The following is a 20,988-nucleotide window of genomic DNA, read 5'->3' on the forward strand; positions in this document are numbered from 1 at the left end:
CCAGACCAGGTAAGGAGGGCAGATACCCCTCCCTAAAGGGAATTAGAGAACCAGATGGGTTTTTATGACAATCGACAGCAGTTACGTCATCGTCTTTAGCCTAACTTTTAATTCTAGATTTTAATCAAATTAAAATTTCACTATCCCCATGGCAAAGAAAGGGTTACTTTTCTTTTGGCTAGCTAGATGTCTAATGGACACTGAAACTGATTGCCACTGTCAGCATTTCTATTTGCCCACCTCAAACTCCACAGGTCTGTTTTGGCAGGATGGTTAAGAATTCTTAACTCTTGAGTCAAACAATTATTATCGAACTCTGTGCTATCCCTGTCCTGGGAGTGTTTGATGGGGATGGTGTAGAGGGAGCTTTACTCTATAACCCTGTGCAATCCCCACCCTGGGAGTGTTTCATGGGAATAGTGTTTTTTGGGGGGTAGGGGGAGTGCTTTATGTTTGGGATAAAAGTGTCGGGAGAGCTTTGTTTAAAGAGTAGATGGAGCTTTTCCTCTTTGTATTTCGTTGTAGTATTGTTGCACCCAGTTGGGCTTTGTGCTTCTCCTTGGCTTACCTCACTCACTCGCCTGCCCCACCTCACCACCACCATTCAACAGTCTGGGCTCCCAAAACCAATCGTGCATTTCATGTCATGCCTACTAACTTGGCACATGACTGAACTCTACTCCTTGCTGGGAGTAAAAGGAGAAACGCTGGATTTGGCTAGTGATTTATCTACAGATTGTGGTAAAACCCAGTTTGATACAGCCCCTGGTGTCACCAGTTTGTATCGCCCCAGCGGTGTCACCAGTTTGTATCACCCCAGTGCTGTCACCAGTTTGTATCGCCCCAGCGGTGTCACCAGTTTGTATCGCCCCAGCGGTGTCACCAGTTTGTATCGCCCCAGCGGTGTCACCAGTTTGTATCGCCCCAGTGCTGTCTTCAGCCATTTAGCTGCTGGATGCTGCAATTTGTTCCCTCCTCACTTTCTGATGAAAAATGATCACTGAATCCTTGACCAAGATTTTGGTCATCTAACCAAGCACCAGGTGTTGTGGCTTGCTGTTGAAGCCTGTTGTCTTAGTGCACTTCAGAGAGGTTTAACATGTTGAATGTTATTTAAATTCACGTTATTATTGTTATCCAGTGCTTTTCTACTGGAGTTGGTGGGTGGGGACTGATGGTAAGAAGAATCTATTGTTCCCTTAACGTATTAATCAATTTGCTTGAATTTTTAAGAAACTATAATCTGCTTTATCTCGCTGTCTGAACTCCTCGTCAGTATTGTAACTTTAACAAAATCCGAATTTCCTCCGGTGGAATGTAAACCTTTTTCTTTTTGTTCTTTGTCCTTGCCTCCAGAAACAGACAACGGAAGCTGGGGACCAAGATGCAGTGAAGTGAAGTTGGCTGCTTTTACTGGGGGTGGGACAGGACTATGGAGTGAGCCCTGGAAGGAAATGAAACCGAAACCAACAACACGAAGAAACGTTCTTTTTTTAAAAAAAAAATCATTGTTGTGTTTGCAGACAGTTGAGGCAAGCTGAGGCATACACTGGAAGCCTAGACACCCCCTCCCTGACCCCCCCCACCCCACCCCACCCCCTGACAGCAGTCAGTGTTGACACATCTTGCTGTTAGCTTTCTACTGCATGTTAGACTTGTGAACGCTGGACTGAACCAGTTTGAACAAAGTCCGTTCACATGGTGCCAGTGAAATGTGATATTATTGCATCTGATTCAGGAATTTGGTTTTCAGTTTAGTAAGAGGTGATAGGAAAGGCAAGGATCAACGGTAGTGGTGTGATATTTTGCAAAAAAAAGTGGCATTTCTACGCTACTGACTTTTAAACAAATGGTTAGATTGGAGGACAGAGATGTTTGTGAATTGTCAGTCAGGTGTCTGACTTGCTAGGACCACATCTGTAGCAGCAAGAGCAAACTATAAGGGATCATGTTGCACTTTAGAAAAAATAGTTTTTTACATTAAAAAACACTAGTGATGCGAGTGGAAAAACTGGTTTTTATTCTTCTGGTCGGTTACAGTTACAACTAACAACTCGGCTGGTGTAAGAAATCTGTCTAATGAAACAGTTGTTTGATCTATTTGTTTCCCAAAAGGAATTGTTTATTTAATCTTCTGGATCAGTGAGGGTAAGCCAATTAGACATGAGGATTGTCAAACCCTTTTGTGCGCGCGTGCTCTCTCTATTGCTCTGTCACCTTTTTCTGGCCGTTTTTGTTTGAACTTTGTCAAAATAAATGGCCGTTTGTACAAACTGCAAGTCAGGTGATGTGCATTTAGGAAATGGTCCTTTATCCCGAGCCTGGGTTGTTGATAAGTAAGTCTAGCCAGGTCTTGTGGTAGCAGTGGAGTGTCGGAGACCTGTGGGTTCTCTCTGATTCCTCAGTGCTTGATGTTAGATTACCTCCCTTCTGCAATTGCCTGAAAGGCTGCCTGTGGAAAGGTGGTGGGATTGTTGGAGGTGGGAAAGTTTATTTTGGGCTGGAGGTTGGATGTTTGCATTTGTTCTGAAGTCAAGAGTTAAAAACACTGAACTAAAACAAGGTCTTTGGTTGTATATGATGTTTGTTCAGCAGCCTGTACTACCCTGGCATGGAAAGCAGTTGTTCTCCTACCACACAGATGTTGTTAGTTTTTGATCTGAATGCATGTGTGGCCACCTTGAAATAAATCAACCTGGTACCACTCTTAGCTCCCTCTGTGCTTAGCTACATTCCCAGAATAACAGTGACTGACTGTCTTATGTTGTGATATTACAGGAATTAAATTTTTTCTGTGGGTTGAATAAATGTTTCTATATTCCATTTAGCCCCTGTGCAACAAAAGCATTGATCACATTGACCCGAATAGCGCGTGATATAAACATGAAACCTGCCTAGATACCCGTGACATTTAAATTGAGGGTTTACCACAAAGCATTACGCTAATCTTAATACCCAAGGGTGACTAATGTAATAATGTCTGCTCTTGAGTTCTGTTGTGGGAGGCTTGTGTGTGAATGTGTAACATTCACTTGCTAATGCAATGTGTTAAATTACAGAGAAGAGGAGATTAGATTACTTACAGTGTGGAAACAGGCCCTTCGGCCCAACAAGTCCACACCGACCCACTGAAGCGCAACCCACCCATACCTCTACATTTACCCCTTACCTAACACTACGTGCAATTTAGCATGGCCAATTCACCTGACCCGCACATCTTTGGACTGTGGGAGGAAACCGGAGCACCCGGAGGAAACCCACGCAGACACGGGGAGAATGTGCAAACTCCACACAGACAGTCGCCTGAGGTGGGAATTGAACCCGGGTCTCAGGCGCTGTGAGGCAGCAGTGCTAACCACCAGGAGCTTCTGGTTGTCTCAGTGTCTTAATTTTAGTGACCTCGAGGGGAATGTCAGCTCCTGGTTTAGTTGTCAGTTTAGTGGAATATTACTGCAGGATACACACCAGGAGTAGGATCTATAAATTGGACCAAATGGCAAGGGCTGCAGTGGGGGAGCTGACCACATTCCTGTTCCCACCGTATTGTAACACACAGTGCTGTGCTTCCCTGAACCCTTGGCCCATTTGGATTGACTCCAGTTGTGAAGCCCAGTATTATAGAGGATGCAAATTGTTTTGAGGTGGTTGTCCTGAGCATGAGCATTCCGAGAGAATGTTGCAGTGACTGAACTTACAGGGAAATTATCTGATTGTCCTGCTCATTACAAGTGAATGTTCTTTTTTTAAATCCAAGGCAGATTATTGATGCTTTATTTGTTGTATTTGGACACAATCACAATTTTTAGTTTTTACATTCCATACACGACTATAAAATGACTCCTTATTTTTGATTTTAGATTTACTTTCTTGTAACATTTCTTGTTTTAAAAAATATTTGGAATTGAAGGTGCCTGAAATTGTCTAAAACAGAAACCATGCTATATAACAGAAACCATGCTAGATAACAGGGTGGTTTTGCTTCTGTGGATAGAGCATAGAGTTAAGTTCTAGAAAGCTGTGTGTGTTTTTTCTTCAGTTGTACAGGGATAACAGTTGGATTTTGTATGCAAGCTCTTAGTTTTGTGTACTGTTTCATTGGTTGTCAGTGAAGGCGGTGAGCTTAAACTTGCCAAAGTTATCACACCACAAGCTAAAGTTTTAGTTTTAAATTTCAAAACAGTTTGAGGTTTTGTTTAGGATTAACAAAGCTCTTCAGATTGGAGAAATGTCTTCCCCTATCTACATGCAGTATTGGCTTCCTGGTTTACTTTACTTTATTGTTTATATATATTGGTGCTTCCCTGCTTGCTAACCAGTAAGCTCAAGGACATTAATTTCACACTAAGATCAGAGGAATAAATCGAAACCTAATGTCTAATAGTTTTATTTCATGTTGAAGGTGGGGGAATGATGTTTCTGTACGTAAAATCCCAATGAATCATATGGTTGCCTGATGGTGATGTGATGAACTGGCTTTGTGTGTTACAATCATGGACTCAAAACATGGATCTGCGTCTGGTGTGAATGTCTGGATGCAGCCTGAGATTGTTGGTCCTGCACAGAGGGTTCAGGGAGAGTCCTGGGTCCAGTGCTGAGTTGGCCACTGGGAAATAGGATAATGATTGATTTCTACAGTTCTTGGAGTGGGAGGCAGAGATAAGATTTATCAAGGTGCCATTTCATGGTCAGTGACTGCTTTAGGAAAGAGCATGTGAATGTTGGTTGAGGATTGGGTCCAGCTGTGATGCCCCCAAAGCTGAAAAGCCTGATGGCAATTGGTCTTCAGAGTATGGAGCTGTATATGTGTAATTGTTCAGAGTACGTCACTGGGCAGCGGTGATGCTGTGTCTGTGTAATTGTTCAGGATTAAGCCCATGACTGGATGTTGGAATGGGGAAATAAGAATGTTTAGTTGTGGATACTGCCACTCAGTGGAAATGTGTTTTGATGCAATACACATTTTTCAGTTTAATTTGTAGTGACATTAAGAGTCAGACTCTCCTGAAATATGTCACTAGTGCTCCTGCTCTTACATCCAGCATGTATTAATTCAGTATGGCAATATGCTGTAAACATTGATTGCACGTAACTCAAAATCCAATTGAGTGTCTACACATTGGGGAAAATATACCTGTTCTCTTGAGCTTCACCCTCTTGACTGACAGTTGCTTTTCAGCGTTATGTGATGAACGTGGTGTCTGATCATATTCCTGTGTGCAGCTAGTGTGTTGAAAGTTTAAATACTAGTCGAGTGTCTGTGGACCCTGCATTGTTTCTGGTGGTTTCTCTTTACGGTTAGTGTCACGATCCTTTTCCTTTTGTGAGTTTGTAGCAGTAACTATTTTGTATTTAGAAATAATAGACTGGAATCATGTCTGTCACCAAAATAATAAGTGCAGCCAAAGTATGGCAATCCAAATAGTTTGAAATGTATCCACAATCATGTAGATGTTGGCTGACCTATAGTACAGGGTGGTAATCAGTGCTTTACCGAAAATAACCACTAGTGTCTGATGCTACTAACTGGGTGCTGAGTGGTGTTTTCTATACATCACCGGTCCTCGTTAACAGGAAGTTTATCTATAAATTGGGTTTGCAAGCTCGCTCAGCTTTATTGCAAAAAAGATAGGATTGTAGGGAAATACTGGAATGAGAACAGAAAATGCTGGTAATTCCAGTATGTCTGTTAGCATCTGACAGTAGCAACAGGCTGGTCTTGCAGCTTGGTGCTTATTCTGCCTTTTCTCCTTTCAGATTTCTAGCAGTTTCAGTATAGAAATTGTATCTTGTCAATATTTATTGAAGTGAGACAATACTGAAACCTTTAGATTGCTGCTTTTTTTTTAAACCTTGTAACCCTTGCTGCTGGTTTGTGGCGCAGTGTTGTCCCAACCTAGACAGACTGGCTCCACATCCCATGGAATATTCCCGCTGTTCACAGGTATTAAAATGTGTTTCTCCACAGCCCAATCAAAGGGCAGCTTTTTTTTTGTTTCCATGAAACCATTTAATTTTAAATGCAGGCAAATTATTTCATGTTTGGGAGTTCAACTCGGAGCAAATAATATCCAGGACACTATTGGGTCGGTTTTCCCACTAGCTCACTGAGCAGTACTTCAGGAGCACAATGGGGAGGTGGAAAGGAAGAGGATGATGGGGCCCCATCAAATTTTTCTTTAAAAAGATTTGTAAAATCGATCCTGGTCTGATGTGACTTTTTTTTTAAAAGCTGTGATCATTCGAGGTTGGTTGACTAATCAACTCTTCTCACTGCGTAGTGAGGAATGTGTCTGCTATCTGTAAATGTTCCTTTTTTTGTCTCAACTTCAACAACGTAGATCTAAAAGTAATTGCTATTCAGGTACACAATGAAGGGCTATTCTGAAAAGTGCTTCCTCTAGATGTAGCACGGTTTTGTAGACTGGCTTCTTGTATTCTGTTAGTGTTCACTATGTGATTGCCTTATATGGTGCACAGTATCTTTTAATGCTGTTTCTTGCTATTTGTAAACTTTGTTTGAACTCTGGTGTGGGAAATGGAGGTTGGGTCGATGACTGTTTCATCTCTCTGTTTCGTGTCCAAGACTACCTTGTTTCTGCTGTTTGACTGCTTCATCCCAGGATCTATACACATTCAAACCGTTTATATTTACTTTAGATCCCAGTTGGAAACAGATCAGCTGATACTTGGAGCTTGGGAAAGTAGTTTCTCACTTTAGTGGGGTGCCAACACTCTGTGATCTTGTCTTGAATGGGTATTTCTTTAAGGCATCAGCCATGACTCGGATGGTAGCATTCTTGCCACTTGAGTCAGAAAGCCATGGGTTGAAGTCTCACTGCAGAAATGTGAATGCAGAATCTTAGTCGACTCTCGGGGCAATATAGAGGGGTCGTCTTTCAGATGAGACATTAAACCGAGTTCCACTTTTCCTTCGGAAGTTAATTTGTTGGCTATAAAGAGTAAAGATGTCCTAATGTTGTGATATAAAAATGTCTTTCATTTTAATTTTTGTATGTTTGTTTCAATGTCTGATGTTAAAAGATTATTCAGTTGTGAAGGGTGGTTGAATCTAAGGTGAACCACTCACCATATGGTACATATATTTTCCAACCTTCTACAATAATGAGATTATCCTGGCTGATATACCACAGCCCACGAGGTGCTTATCTGTGCTAAGTTGCCAGAGCAGTTTTCTCACACTCTCTAATAAGCAGATAAGTACTGACCATTTCTGTGACAACTGTTGGCTGTTTATTTGTCTAAACTCTATCTGTGCCATGTAATTTTAAGCCTTGGTGCCTGTTTTCTATTGCATTCTTCAGACTGACTTTTAAATGTGTGAATTTTGCAACCAGTAGATATCAGTGGTTTAGTCGCACATAATTCACATCCCAGTTGTGGCAAAATCAATTAATATTCCATCTCCATACTGTGCAAGTGTTCCTAAATGAGGGGCCTCTCTGCTGTGAATACATTGGAGAGTGAGAGTCCTACCTGCATGCCTATGTTTGGGGTCTGGTGTCCTATATTTGCACACAGGTCTTAGATAAACTGGTCCAGGGGAGCAGTTTGGTTTTACAGCAAGTCACTGGAGTCTGTGTGTAATCTACACAGAATGAAATAGTTCATCTTCTAAGCAGAGGAGGATAGCTTTGCATGACAAGGTGTTATGCAGAATCAATACAGTTTGATCTTCAAATTACAGACACCAGTCATTCTTGAATCTTCCTGTGGCTTTGAGCTGCTGCAGTATATATCCCACGCCCTTCCTCCTGGAGAGGCTGATGTTTGTTTTGGCCAACAGTTAGTGCACGATTTTGGCCTAAACTGTTGTGGAAAATGAATTGAGGAGATGCGCACTAAGCTTTTGCCCACCTGGTTTGTTCTACTGCCTGAAGGAGTAGGACAGACTGACTTGATGCTGCATTTGTGCAACTGTCAAAGGACCTCTAATCAGTGCCAACAGTGCTCCAGTTAAAGAGAACTGAGTGGATTAGTTACTCAGAATCTTACAGCATGTAAATGCATTCTGCCCTTTACTATTTTTTGATTTGTGGTGTCACTGGCTAGGCCAACAGTTATTGCCCAGAGGGCAGATTGGAATCAATCACAGATAGGCCAAACCAGGTCAGGATAGCAGATGTCCTCTGCTGAAGGTCTTTAGTTATAAAAATATAACTGGTTCGCTACTTACTCACACTTTGTCCACCTTTTCATTATAGAATTTAATTGGATTTAGATTTCACCATTTGCTGTAGTGGGATTCAAACCATGTTCCCAGAACCTGGATTTGTCCTTTGGTGACTACCCCCAATTTTAAACATTGGTTCTTAACTGATCTCTCTCATTCTGACATCTTTCCTAATGATAGACCTTCATCCTTGCTACAATTCTAGTAGACATTCACACCACCTCCAAACAACCCAGTTCAACTGATTTAGCTACAATCAAGCACAGAGTCTGTGCTCTGTCTCTCTGACTTCTCATATGCAAATCAGCTCTAAGCACCAACAATCAGAAGGTTGATTTATTTGGGAAATGAAGGTGTCACACATTGAACCGTTTAGTTTAAGGCACACTTGGTTAGAATGAGAGGGATTTTGCTATGTTTCCTGAAGACATTGTTATCTCATTAGGAAGTGCTTGAGCAGCTAAGTGCTGATAAACTATCTTCCCATTCCCAAGATGTAATATGCCTCATCACAAAAACCATTTGAACACGAGAGACATGAGCTCGGTCCTCAAAACTACACTTTATATAAAAAAAAACTTTGATCACTAAGATGGTTCATGTTCCTAAACAGATTCTTAAAATTTTTTATGTAGAACAATTTGCTTCAAACTTTCTCAGTACGGAGGAAGTGGGCCAACTGTACAATCCCTCTGAACCCTGGGCTTAACAGTAAGCTGTTGTCTAGTTAAGAATTTGGTGGTTTTAAACTGTGTAAAGCTGGCTGAATACATCTCTGTAAGGAATTAACAAAGGAAATGTGCATCAATGTTCTAATTGTATTTTACTGGAAATATAATGCTTGCCTACCATACTGTTTCCCTTGCTGTGGTCTCTGTATTCTTCTGTGATCACAGGGCGATGGGCAAAATGTGAAGTGACCCACGCGTGAAGATCCAATTAGTAGTGGGCTCAGACTTCTTGTACTCTTCCCTATATCTCGGGTTTGTTTCCTGTCTTTCTCCTGTGACCTGGGGCTAATCATAATCCCTTCATTTTAAAAAAAAAAGTCACATTATAGTGTATAGGAGTGTGCCACATTTCCTACATTACAACAATTCTGAACGATACTGGCTATGAATGCTTTGGAACATCTTGAATTTCTGAAAGATTCTATATAAATACAATCTTTATCCAGAAAAAGTTAAGAATTGAAATGTGCAGTGAAGAGAGGGCTGGAAATCAGAGTTCTTAAAGTAATTGGGTAAATAAATATATCTCAAACCTCTTTCTGCACCTCCTAGAAGATGAAAACAGTCGTGGTTTGTCAAATCCTTTGTGACTGTTGCTCCAAATGTATATGCATGCCACAGCGATGTGAGGTATGGAAGCAGCACCAGTGCAGGTCGTTGTAGTTCCAACCATGATGTGGCTTAAAACTTACTGATTGGTGTTACTTCACAGGAGTGAGAGATTAATTAATGTACCACCAATTCCATGCAGCACCAGTAAGCAAGTTGTATATGTAAAATTTTTATTGTAGTCATATTCACAAAAATTATACAGTGTGTAAATATTTACATTAAAATCAAGACCATGGCTGTTTACATTCCTAATTATCCATACATGTTGGCAAATTAAAACATTATTATAAATGGACCAGTTGCAGTCCCAGGCATAAGTCTGAAATAATTCCTCTCCAATCTAAAATTATTTTGTCATGAAGATTATCACAAAGGTCCTTTTGAGACCTCTGCATATTTCAGTCAATCACTGGGAAGTGGGGGCAGGGGCATTCTTTTAAACGACTTCAGAAAAAGTTGGGGTAATGGTTGCTGTTATTGTGTGAATGAGTAAACTGACACTTCTGTAAACATTGCTGAAGAAATTTTAAGACCGTTATCCCACGTGTTAAAATTTAACAGCATGGTTCCTAGACAAATCTTTTGTTTAGGCACACAGTACAGTTCCCTCTACACTGCCTCACATTAAAATGCAAGTTTCTATCCCACAAACATCATTTCAGCACCAATTCAGGTTAATGATTCAGAACAATTTAAACTGTTTGCTTCAATATATGTATTAGTCCTCATCTGGAAATGCACCTTATCTTAATGTGTAATTTTAACAAACATTGCACATATCAGAATTGTTTTCAAATGTGTTGAGGGGATACTATTATCCTCTGAGTTCTAGGATTTTGACCCAGCAACCGAAGGAACAGTCTGGTTTTAAATCAGGGTGGCGTGTGGAAGGTGGTCAATCTAATGGATTCCACTCTTCCCAACAGCTCTGCAAATATTTCATTTTTCAAGTGTATATTTCCAGCAACCTCTAGGGAAAGCCACACAGCAGCTGCTATAACCACAACAATTTCACACCATTTTGAAAGGACCCATGTAGTTCCTGTTTGACTGCATATTTGCACCAGTAATGGTTCACAGCTCTCTGTTTGCAGAGTACAAGTATTCACATCCTGCCTAGGTTCGTAACAACTGAGTGCGACTTATAGATCTATTTGTGTTTCTTGGCTGACAGGCCAGCTGTTACTCTGTTAACGGTGGTGAAGGTTTGGGGGTAAATTCTGTATAAAATAAAAACCTTGCTCAATACTAGGCAACCCAGCTTACTGAGGGATTGATTCCATTTAAAATTTTTATCTTCAGTGATGACTCTTAACAATTTACTGGCCACATTTATACCATTCAGCTCTGAACTTTTAGATAATCTGTTAAAACTAATTTTTAGCTAAAAGTGGAAAGCTTTTTGGCATCTCTTTGCAGAACCGACGTAATGACACCTGGCCTCCCTGAATACAGGTTCTAAAGAGCTATTCGAGTATTTTGAATAATTTGCTCTCCTGTCTACATTATAGAATTTTTAAAAATCAGGGGCTGTTGGGTGTCCCAGCTCTCCGATTACTTTAAATAACTTAGGTAAGTTGATGCTTGAATTTTGGAAAAACAGCAAGAAGATTGTGCAGGCCTCTGCACCTTGTTAAAAAGGTAAAGAGTGGGTTACAGTGTAGTAACCAACCCCAAAGTCTGGGAAGGGAGAGCGCGAGAGATTAATTAAAAAAAATCAGCTAAACTTTGATTATCATTATCCAGTAACTCATGGTGTTCAACTGATCAGCTTAAGAGTGGGTTTGACTCCTGTTTAAGATAGGTGCTAGGCCTCCCCTGGATAAAGACCAGACACTGTGGTTACCTGGTTATGTTCTTTGGGATAGAGGAAGCAAGTCCCCTCCATATAACTGAATCATTCACCATTTGAACAAACGCTTTTTCCAAAATGTATAATGTTTGTTAAGTGTCTCTAAAATATATAAACAGGTAACGTCCTGTGGACAATATGTTCACACTGACATTTGGCAAACCTTTCCCCCCTCACACAGACGTGCTGGGATTAGTCAACTGAGTGCAACAATTCTTTTGGTTGTTAGCTCCAATCCGTCCTGCTCCATGACCTGGCTGTTTCAGAGCTTTGAGTTGGGTGTCTGTATAAGTAGCTCCCTCACATCATCCAAGGCCTGTTCCAGGAAATGAGCCAGTTTTGCTGCGTTGGTCTCTGCACAGCTGTTGAAAGCAGACACAGCGAAGTTGATGTGGTCTTCCATGGGGTTGTAACACACACCATAACCATCTGGTACAACAGGCCCGAAGCACATGAGACAGTCTGTTTTAGCAGGTACCTAGGCAAACAGGAAAGATCTCAATGTTACAACCTTACTCTTCTATTCGTCCCCCTTCAAAGCCAAGATAGTTGGCATAGACCATTGGGAGCTCTAGGAACTTTCACCTCTCACTTTCACCTGCAAATTCTCAAATCCTTGCCAATTTCTGCAACATAGCTAAGGTTAAAGACCAAAACTAGACATTTACCATCTTCCCCCAGCTGCAGTTCTGCATACACCAGATGGCTCCATGCAGAAGACCAGTTTCAGACCCTGAGTACTAGTGAGTGCTCCATATTTGCCAACTTTCAAATGTCTCGCTTATGTTCGTGAACAGTTTTAAAACCTTCATGGTCCACCAACACTGACTTGAAACATTCTGTTGTCCACACCCTTAGTAGTGTTGACTCTTCTTCAATTTGAAAATCCTTGTCTTCATTGTTAATTGCCTTGGTCTTATTTTGCCTAACTGCATATCGAAATTACCTTTATGACTCATCATCACCAACTCAAGGTAATTGCAGTGGGGATATACTAGCCTCACTTGTGAAACCCACATCCTGTGAATTAATAACAAACACAAGATGTGGGGGCAAGAAAAATGGCTATCACTCATTAGAGTTGGTAATAGGTCAGAGGGAAATATTCTGTTACCTCTAAGCCACGTGTTTGTGAGCATTCATGGCCCACTTTTGACTTAACTACAAACTGATAGAAGCATAGGAACAGGAGTAAGCCATTCGGCCCGTTTATTCACTCCACCCATCGCTGTGATCCTGACTGATCATCCAGCTCTATCCCCTTTGATTCCTTTAGCCCCAAACATAAATAACTTCTTGAAAATATTCAACGATTTGGCCTCAACTGCTTTGTGTGGCAGAGAATTTTACAGGTTGACCACTCTGGGTGAAGACATTTCTCCTCATCCCAGTGCTACATGGTTTACTCCATATCCCTAGTTTGTGATCTCTGGTTATTGGGAATATCCAGCACTTACCCTGTTTGAATTCTACAGCTTTTTAAAAGACTTCCCACCCCAGTGAATATAGTCCTAATTCATCCAGTCTCTCTTCATACATCAGTCTTGCTGTCCCAGGAATCAGTCTGGAAGACCTTTGTTGAATTCCCTCTATAGTGAGAAATATCTTCCTCAGATAAGGAGAACAAAATTGCATATAATACTTCAGTTGTGGAATTACCAAGTCTTGGTATAATTGAGTACTAGACAGGGGAGGTCCTCATGCAAACCCTCTTGCTATGAAGGCCAACATACCATTTGCTCTCTTCACCATCTGCCACTGCTGCTCCTGGGCACCACGATGGAGTGCTGCACTGCCAGGGGGCATCTTTCACTGAATTACAGAATGTTTCAGTTGAGAGATTAAGGAGATGTCATACCTGCTCCCTTGTGTGGGCCCAAAGGATTTCAGAGCCCGACTGAATAATGAAAAGTTCTTTGTAGAGTCCTGGGAATAACATTGATTCCTTAAACAGCATCATTAAAATGGATTATTATCACATCACAGTTGTGGGATCTTCCTGTGTGCAAACATCTCCACCCCTTTGTTGCCCCCTTCCCTCCATTAGGAATTACATTTTAATTCAAAAGTCCGTCACTGGCTGTAAAGCACTTTGGGATGTCCTCTGCAAGTCACTATATAAATGTAGTCGTTTTAATTTCCCATTGAGCTGATAAAAAGTCAGTTTGAAAATTCAAACTCAAGCGAGTGAGGGGAAGATCACTTTTCAATTCTCCGGCAGTGACTGGGTATGGCTGTGATTAATGACCCATCAGCTCGAAAAAGAAACCGCTGAGGGCCCTCGGTGGACTGGACAATGAGGGAACAGAATGTCTCACCTGACTGGTTGATAGATTGAAATGAAAGGCAACAGCGTACGATGTATCCATGAAGATCTCCGGGATTCGAACTAGATCTTCGATAGCCTGAAGTTTAAGACCCAACAGGTGGCGATCGATAACTTGGCCTCTGATTGCCTGAAGGTAAAATTCGGTCAGCACAGTGTCACCTTGTAGCCATACCACCACAGCCAAATCTGAACCCCACCAATCCCATCATTAACCCCTATCCCAAACATAATTAATCACGAGTTTCCTATACCACAGCGAGTAGCAAGTCACAATGGTCATTTTAAACACACAGTGCAGATCTGTGTATTTTTAAGAAAGATTTATTAACAGGACGTGGGTATGGCTGGCTGGGTCAGTCGTTATTATCCATCCCTAATTGCTTTCAAATAGAAGAAATGCTGGTTCAGCTAGCAGCACCCACAACCTGAGAATGAATAGAGAGAGAGAATGACGCAATGAGCAGTATCCCAGACCAATAACCCCCCCCACTTACCATGTCCGTGTAAGCTCTGTGCACCTGAACAGCTTTCTTCAGCAATGCCACCTTCTCTTGGCCCTAAACACAAAAAATAAAACTACTTACAGTCAGATGTGAGTGTGTGAACTAAATTTGACTTCACAAACCCTAAAGTCAAGGGAATAGGCAGTCAGCAATCAGAGAGCAGGCAAGCCAGGCAGCATCTCAGGAATAGAGAATTCGACGTTTCAAGCATAAGCCCTTCATCAGGAATAATCTATTCCTGAGTTATTCCTGATGAAGGGCTTATGCTCGAAATGTCGAATTCTCTATTCCTGAGATGCTGCCTGGCCTGCTGTGCTTTGACCAGCAACACATTTGCAGCTGTGATCTCCAGCATCTGCAGACCTCATTTTTTACTCGAAGATTTTAACCTACTGCGAATCCTCTTACAAGGATGCCTTCCTTGAAGAAGCTCTCTTCCTCCCTCTACAAGGATCTTAGCCTGCTTGGCTCTCTCTCTCTTATTCCTGATGAAGGGCTTATGCTCGAAACGTCGAATTCTCTATTCCTGAGATGCTGCCTGGCCTGCTGTGCTTTGACCAGCAACACATTTGCAGCTGTGATCTCCAGCATCTGCAGACCTCATTTTTTAATCAGAGAGCAGGAACAACTTCATATTGGAAGTGGCAGTTCCTGACTGACCTCTGCTGCTACAACACCTTGTACATTTGTAGCAACTTAACATAATCTGGATGCGTCACAGGGCTATGGAAGCAAAAGAGACAGCAAGATCACAGTAAAACAACTTTGGGTGACTTATAGAAAGAGACTAAATTATGAGAAAAAGCACCTATTGAATCTGTATCCATTGCAGTGTGCTCCAGTCTGAAAATACCATCATTGCCCTATGGTGTTTCATTTCCATTTCAAATTGGCATTTCTTTTTGGTTCATGATCTTTCAGATGTTTTATCCCCAACTGAACCTCACTTCATGACATCCTCATTGTGATCCGACTGCGTTTCCAAGTTAACACAAAGTTACCCCCCAGAAGAGATTTCCTTTAGGTGGAGCAGATGAAGGTGATATTTTGGAGGTTCGTGTACCTGGAGCTGTGGATTATCCATGGCCCTGACAAAGACGGATGATTCAACAGTCGCTGAGCGGATTGTGTCAGTTCGCCCGAGGTGAAACATTCGCAGGGAGGCACTTTCATAGGTCGCACACGGCTCCCCGTAAATCCTGACGGGAAAAACAAGCACAGCAAGATGGTGAAGGAGGGTGGATTCTTGTTGGTAAGGGGAGCCTGGGGGTGGGGCTGAAATGGACAGTCACTGGGGACTCAGCAGACTGTTTGAGAAGCATTTGCAGTAATCGTACCTTCTCTTGTATAACTCTGTGTAGTTCCCCCTCCTGAAAGTGAGGGCTTGTTGGGGACATGGCTCACACTGTGCTCTGATTCCTGAAGGTTAACGCAGGGCCTTTCATCTTTGAACAGTTGGTCAAACAATAACACAGCTGGTCTGGGTCTGTTTTAGACGCATCCATTAAGATGGATCAATAACTCGATTGCTTCTGGATCGACCACCAGAAGCAAATCCAATGGGTTTTTGAAACTTGTTGCATGGGATGTGGGCGTCACGGACGAAACCAGTGCTTGTTCTCCATCACTAACTGCCCCTTGAACGGAGTGTTTCACTTGGCCACTTCAGGGGGGAAATTAAGAGTTCCCCACAATGCTGTGGGTCTGGAGTCACGTGCATGGCCAGAGCAGGTGTTTCCTTCCCTGGGCATGGAGATGTACAGCATGGAAACACACCCTTGGGTCCAACACGTCCACGTCGACCAGATATCTGAAATTAATCTGGGCCCACTTGCCAGCACTGGGCCCATATCGAGCTAAATCCTGCCTATTCATATACTCACCCAGGTGCCATTTACATGTTGTAATTGTACCAGCCTCTACTACTACCTCTGGCAGCTCATTCCATGCCATCCACTAGACTACCCATTAGCAGGGAGCTGTGATAAACGGGTCGGTATTTAGCAGGGAGCTGTGATAAGCGGGTCGGTATTTAGCAGACAGCTGTGATAAGCGGGTCGGTATCTCGCAGACAGCGGTGATAAGCGGGTCGGTATCTCGCAGAGAGCTGTGATAAGCGGGTCGGTATCTCGCAGAGAGCTGTGATAAGCGGGTCGGTATCTCGCAGAGAGCTGTGATAAGCGGGTCGGTATCTCGCAGAGAGCTGTGATAAGCGGGTCAGTATTTAGCAGACAGCTGTGATAAGCGGGTCGGTATTTAGCAGGACGCTGTGATAAGCGGGTCGGTATTTAGCAGGACGCTGTGATAAGCGGGTCGGTATTTAGCAGGGAGCTGTGATAAGCGGGTCGGTATTTAGCAGACAGCTGTGATAAGCGGGTCGGTATTTAACAGGGAGCAGTGATAAGCGGGTCGGTATTTAACAGGGAGCAGTGATAAGCGGCTCGGTATTTATCAGGGAGCTGTGATAAGCGGGTCGGTATTTAGCAAGAAGCTGTGATAAGCGGGTCGGTATCTCGCAGGGAGCTGTGATAAGCGGGTCGGTATTTATCAGGGAGCTGTGATAAGCGGGTCGGTATTTAGCAAGAAGCTGTGATAAGCGGGTCGGTATCTCGCAGGGAGCTGTGATAAGCGGGTCGGTATTTATCAGGGATCTGTGATAAGCGGGTCGGTATCTCGTAGAGAGCGGTGATAAGCGGGTCGGTATTGCGCAGAGAGCTGTGACAAGCGGATCTGTATTTAGCAGAGAGCTGTGATAAGCGGATCGGTATTTAGCAGGGAGCTGTGATAAGCGGGTCTGTATTTAGCAGACAGCTGTGATAAGCGGGTCTGTATTTAGCAGGACGCTGTGATAAGCGGGTCGGTATTTAGCAGGGAGCTGTGATAAGCGGGTCGGTATCTCGCAGAGAGCGGTGATAAGCGGGTCGGTATTTAGCAAAGAGCTGTGATAAGCGCGTCGGTATTTAGCAGAGAGCGGTGATAAGCGGGTCGGTATTTAGCAGGGAGCGGTGATAAGCGGGTCGGTATTTAGCAGAGAGCTGTGATAAGCGGGTCTGTATTTAGCAGAGAGCTGTGATAAGCGGATCGGTATTTAGCAGGGAGCTGTGATAAGCGGATCGGTATTTAGCAGGGAGCTGTGATAAGCGGGTCGGTATCTTGCAGGGAGCTGTGATAAGCGGGTCTGTATTTAGCAGGGAGCTGTGATAAGCGGATCGGTATTTAGCAGGGAGCTGTGATCAGCGGGTCAGTATTTAGCAGAGAGCGGTGATAAGCGGGTCGGTATCTCGCAGAAAGCGGTGATAAGCGGGTCGGTATTTAGCAGAGAGCTGTGATAAGCGGGTCGGTATTTAGCAGGGAGCTGTGATAAGCGGGTCGGTATTTAGCAGAGAGCGGTGATAAGCGGGTCGGTATTTAGCAGAGAGCTATGATAAGCGGGTCGGTATTTAGCAGAGAGCTATGATAAGCGAGTCGGTATTTAGCAGGGAGCTGTGATAAGCGGGTCGGTATCTCGCAGAGAGCGGTGATAAGCGGGTCGGTATTTAGCAAAGAGCTGTGATAAGCGCGTCGGTATTTAGCAGAGAGCTGTGATAAGCGCGTCGGTATTTAGCAGAGAGCGGTGATAAGCGGGTCGGTATTTAGCAGGGAGCGGTGATAAGCGGGTCGGTATTTAGCAGGGAGCGGTGATAAGCGGGTCGGTATTTAGCAGAGAGCTGTGATAAGCGGGTCGGTATTTAGCAGGGAGCTGTGATAAGCGGGTCGGTATTTAGCAGAGAGCGGTGATAAGCGGGTCGGTATTTAGCAGAGAGCTATGATAAGCGGGTCGGTATTTAGCAGAGAGCTATGATAAGCGAGTCGGTATTTAGCAGGGAGCTGTGATAAGCGGGTCGGTATCTCGCAGAGAGCGGTGATAAGCGGGTCGGTATTTAGCAAAGAGCTGTGATAAGCGCGTCGGTATTTAGCAGAGAGCTGTGATAAGCGCGTCGGTATTTAGCAGAGAGCGGTGATAAGCGGGTCGGTATTTAGCAGGGAGCGGTGATAAGCGGGTCGGTATTTAGCAGGGAGCGGTGATAAGTGGATCGGTATTTAGCAGGGAACGGTGATAAGTGGATCGGTATTTAGCAGGGAGCGGTGATAAGTGGGTCGGTATTTAGCAGGGAACTGTGATAAGCGGGTCGGTATTTAGCAGAGAGCTGTGATAAGCAGGTCGGTATCTCGCAGAGAGCTGTTAGCAGCGGGTCGATATTTAGCAGGGCGTGGTGATACTGAGCCGGTATTTAGCAGGGAGCAGTGATAAGTGGGTCGGTGTTTTAGCAGAGAGCTGTGAGAAGCGGGTCGGTATCTCGCAGGGAGCTGTGATAAGCAGGTCGGTATTTAGCAGAGAGCTATGATAAGCGGGTCGGTATTTAGCAGGGATCTGTGATAAGCGGGTCGGTATCTCGCAGAGAGCAGCGGGTCGGTATCTCGCAGGGAGCTGTGATAAGCGGGTCGGTATTTAGCAGCGAGCTATGATAAGTGGGTCGGTATTTAGCAAAGAGCTGTGATAAGCGGGTCGGTATTTAGCAGGGAGCGGTGATAAGTGGATCGGTATTTAGCAGGGAGCGGTGATAAGTGGGTCGGTATTTAGCAGGGAACTGTGATAAGCGGGTCGGTATTTAGCAGAGAGCTGTGATAAGCGGGTCGGTATCTCGCAGAGAGTTGTGATAAGCGGGTCGATATTTAGCAGGGAGCTGTGCAAAGTGGGACGGTATTTAGCAGGGAGCGGTGATAAGCGGGTCGGTGTTTTAGCAGAGAGCTGTGAGCAGCGGGTCGATATTTAGCAGGGCGTGGTGATACTGAACCGGTATTTAGCAGGGAGCAGTGATAAGTGGGTCGGTGTTTTAGCAGAGAGCTGTGAGAAGCGGGTCGGTATCTCGCAGGGAGCTGTGATAAGCGGATCGGTATTTAGCAGGGAGCTGTGATAAGCGGGTCTGTATTTAGCAGAGAGCTGTGATAAGCGGATCGGTATTTAGCAGGGAGCTGTGATAAGCGGGTCAGTATTTAGCAGAGAGCTGTGATAAGCGGGTCGGTATCTCGCAGGGAGCTGTGATAAGCGGGTCGGTATCTCGCAGGGAGCTGTGATAAGCGGGTCGGTATCTCGCAGGGAGCTGTGATAAGCGGGTCTGTATTTAGCAGAGAGCTGTGATAGGCGGATCTGTATTTAGCAGAGAGCTGTGATAAGCGGATCGGTATTTAGCAGGGAGCTGTGATAAGCGGGTCTGTATTTAGCAGAGAGCTGTGATAAGCGGATCGGTATTTAGCAGAGAGCTGTGATAAGCGGGTCAGTATTTATCAGAGAGCTGTGATAAGCGCGTTGGTATCTCGCAGAGAGCGGTGATAAGCGGGTCGGTATCTCGCAGAAAGCAGTGATAAGCGGGTCGGTATCTCGCAGAGAGCTGTGATAAGCAGATCGGTATTTAGCAGAGAGCTGTGATAAGCGGGTCGGTATTTAGCAGAGAGCTATGATAAGCGGCTCGGTATTTAGCAGGGAGCTGTGATAAGCGGGTCGGTATTTAGCAGAGAGCGGTGATAAGCGGGTCGGTATTTAGCAGAGAGCTATGATAAGCGGGTCGGTATTTAGCAGAGAGCGGTGATAAGCGGGTCGGTATTTAGCAGAGAGCTATGATAAGCGGGTCGGTATTTAGCAGGGAGCTGTGATAAGCGGGTCGGTATTTAGCAGGGAGCTGTGATAAGCGGGTCGGTATTTAGCAGAGAGCGGGTGATAAGCGGGTCGGTAGCTCGCAGGGAGCTGTGATAAGCGGGTCGGTATTTAGCAAAGAGCTGTGATAAGCGGGTCGGTATTTAGCAAAGAGCTGTGATAAGCGGGTCGGTATTTAGCAGAGAGCGGGTGATAAGCGGGTCGGTATTTAGCAGGGAGCGGTGATAAGCGGGTCGGTATTTAGCAGAGAGCTATGATAAGCGGGTCGGTATCTCGCAGAGAGCGGGTGATAAGCGGGTCGGTAGCTCGCAGGGAGCTGTGATAAGCGGGTCGGTATTTAGCAAAGAGCTGTGATAAGCGGGTCGGTATTTAGCAAAGAGCTGTGATAAGCGGGTCGGTATTTAGCAGAGAGCGGGTGATAAGCGGGTCGGTATTTAGCAGGGAGCTGTGATAAGCGGGTCGGTATTTAGCAGAGAGCTATGATAAGCGGGTCGGTATTTAGCAGGGAGCGGTGATAAGCGGGTCGGTATTTAGCAGAGAGCGGTGATAAGCGGGTCGGTATTTAGCAGAGAGCTATGATAAGCAGGTCGGTATTTAGCAGAGAGCTATGATAAGCGGGTCGGTATTTAGCAGGGAGCTGTGATAAGCGGGTCGGTATCTCGCAGAGAGCGGTGATAAGCGGGTCGGTATCTCGCAGGGAGCTGTGATAAGCGGGTCGGTATTTAGCAGCGAGCTATGATAAGTGGGTCGGTATTTAGCAAAGAGCTGTGATAAGCGGGTCGGTATTTAGCAGGGAGCGGTGATAAGTGGATCGGTATTTAGCAGGGAGCGGTGATAAGTGGGTCGGTATTTAGCAGGGAACTGTGATAAGCGGGTCGGTATTTAGCAGAGAGCTGTGATAAGCAGGTCGGTATCTCGCAGAGAGTTGTGATAAGCGGGTCGATATTTAGCAGGGAGCTCTGCAAAGTGGGACGGTATTTAGCAGGGAGCGGTGATAAGCGGGTCGGTGTTTTAGCAGAGAGCTGTGAGCAGCGGGTCGATATTTAGCAGGGCGTGGTGATACTGAACCGGTATTTAG

At 44.2% G+C, this 20,988-nt stretch overlaps 2 protein-coding genes across 3 annotated transcripts in view; one reads left to right on the forward strand and one right to left on the reverse strand.

Annotated features, from left to right (window-relative positions):
• dolpp1 (dolichyldiphosphatase 1) overlaps window positions 1-10,290 on the forward strand; it is a 46,190-nt gene extending 35,900 nt beyond the window's left edge. The window contains exon 8 of the mRNA XM_060841621.1: window positions 1,357-10,290. Within this exon, the coding sequence (XP_060697604.1) occupies window positions 1,357-1,393 (37 nt within the window). The 3' untranslated portion in view covers window positions 1,394-10,290. The remainder of the gene's footprint in view (window positions 1-1,356) is intronic.
• crata (carnitine O-acetyltransferase a) overlaps window positions 9,703-20,988 on the reverse strand; it is a 53,311-nt gene continuing 42,025 nt past the window's right edge. For both annotated transcript variants that reach the window (XM_060841619.1, XM_060841618.1), the window contains 4 exons: window positions 15,282-15,417; window positions 14,210-14,272; window positions 13,705-13,842; window positions 9,703-11,864 (listed from right to left, as the gene is read on the reverse strand). In XM_060841619.1, the coding sequence (XP_060697602.1) occupies window positions 11,649-11,864; window positions 13,705-13,842; window positions 14,210-14,272; window positions 15,282-15,417 (553 nt within the window). In that variant the 3' untranslated portion in view covers window positions 9,703-11,648. The remainder of the gene's footprint in view (window positions 11,865-13,704; window positions 13,843-14,209; window positions 14,273-15,281; window positions 15,418-20,988) is intronic.

This window comes from Hemiscyllium ocellatum, chromosome 21 (assembly GCF_020745735.1).
Source record: "Hemiscyllium ocellatum isolate sHemOce1 chromosome 21, sHemOce1.pat.X.cur, whole genome shotgun sequence".
NCBI classification, from domain to species: domain Eukaryota; kingdom Metazoa; phylum Chordata; class Chondrichthyes; order Orectolobiformes; family Hemiscylliidae; genus Hemiscyllium; species Hemiscyllium ocellatum.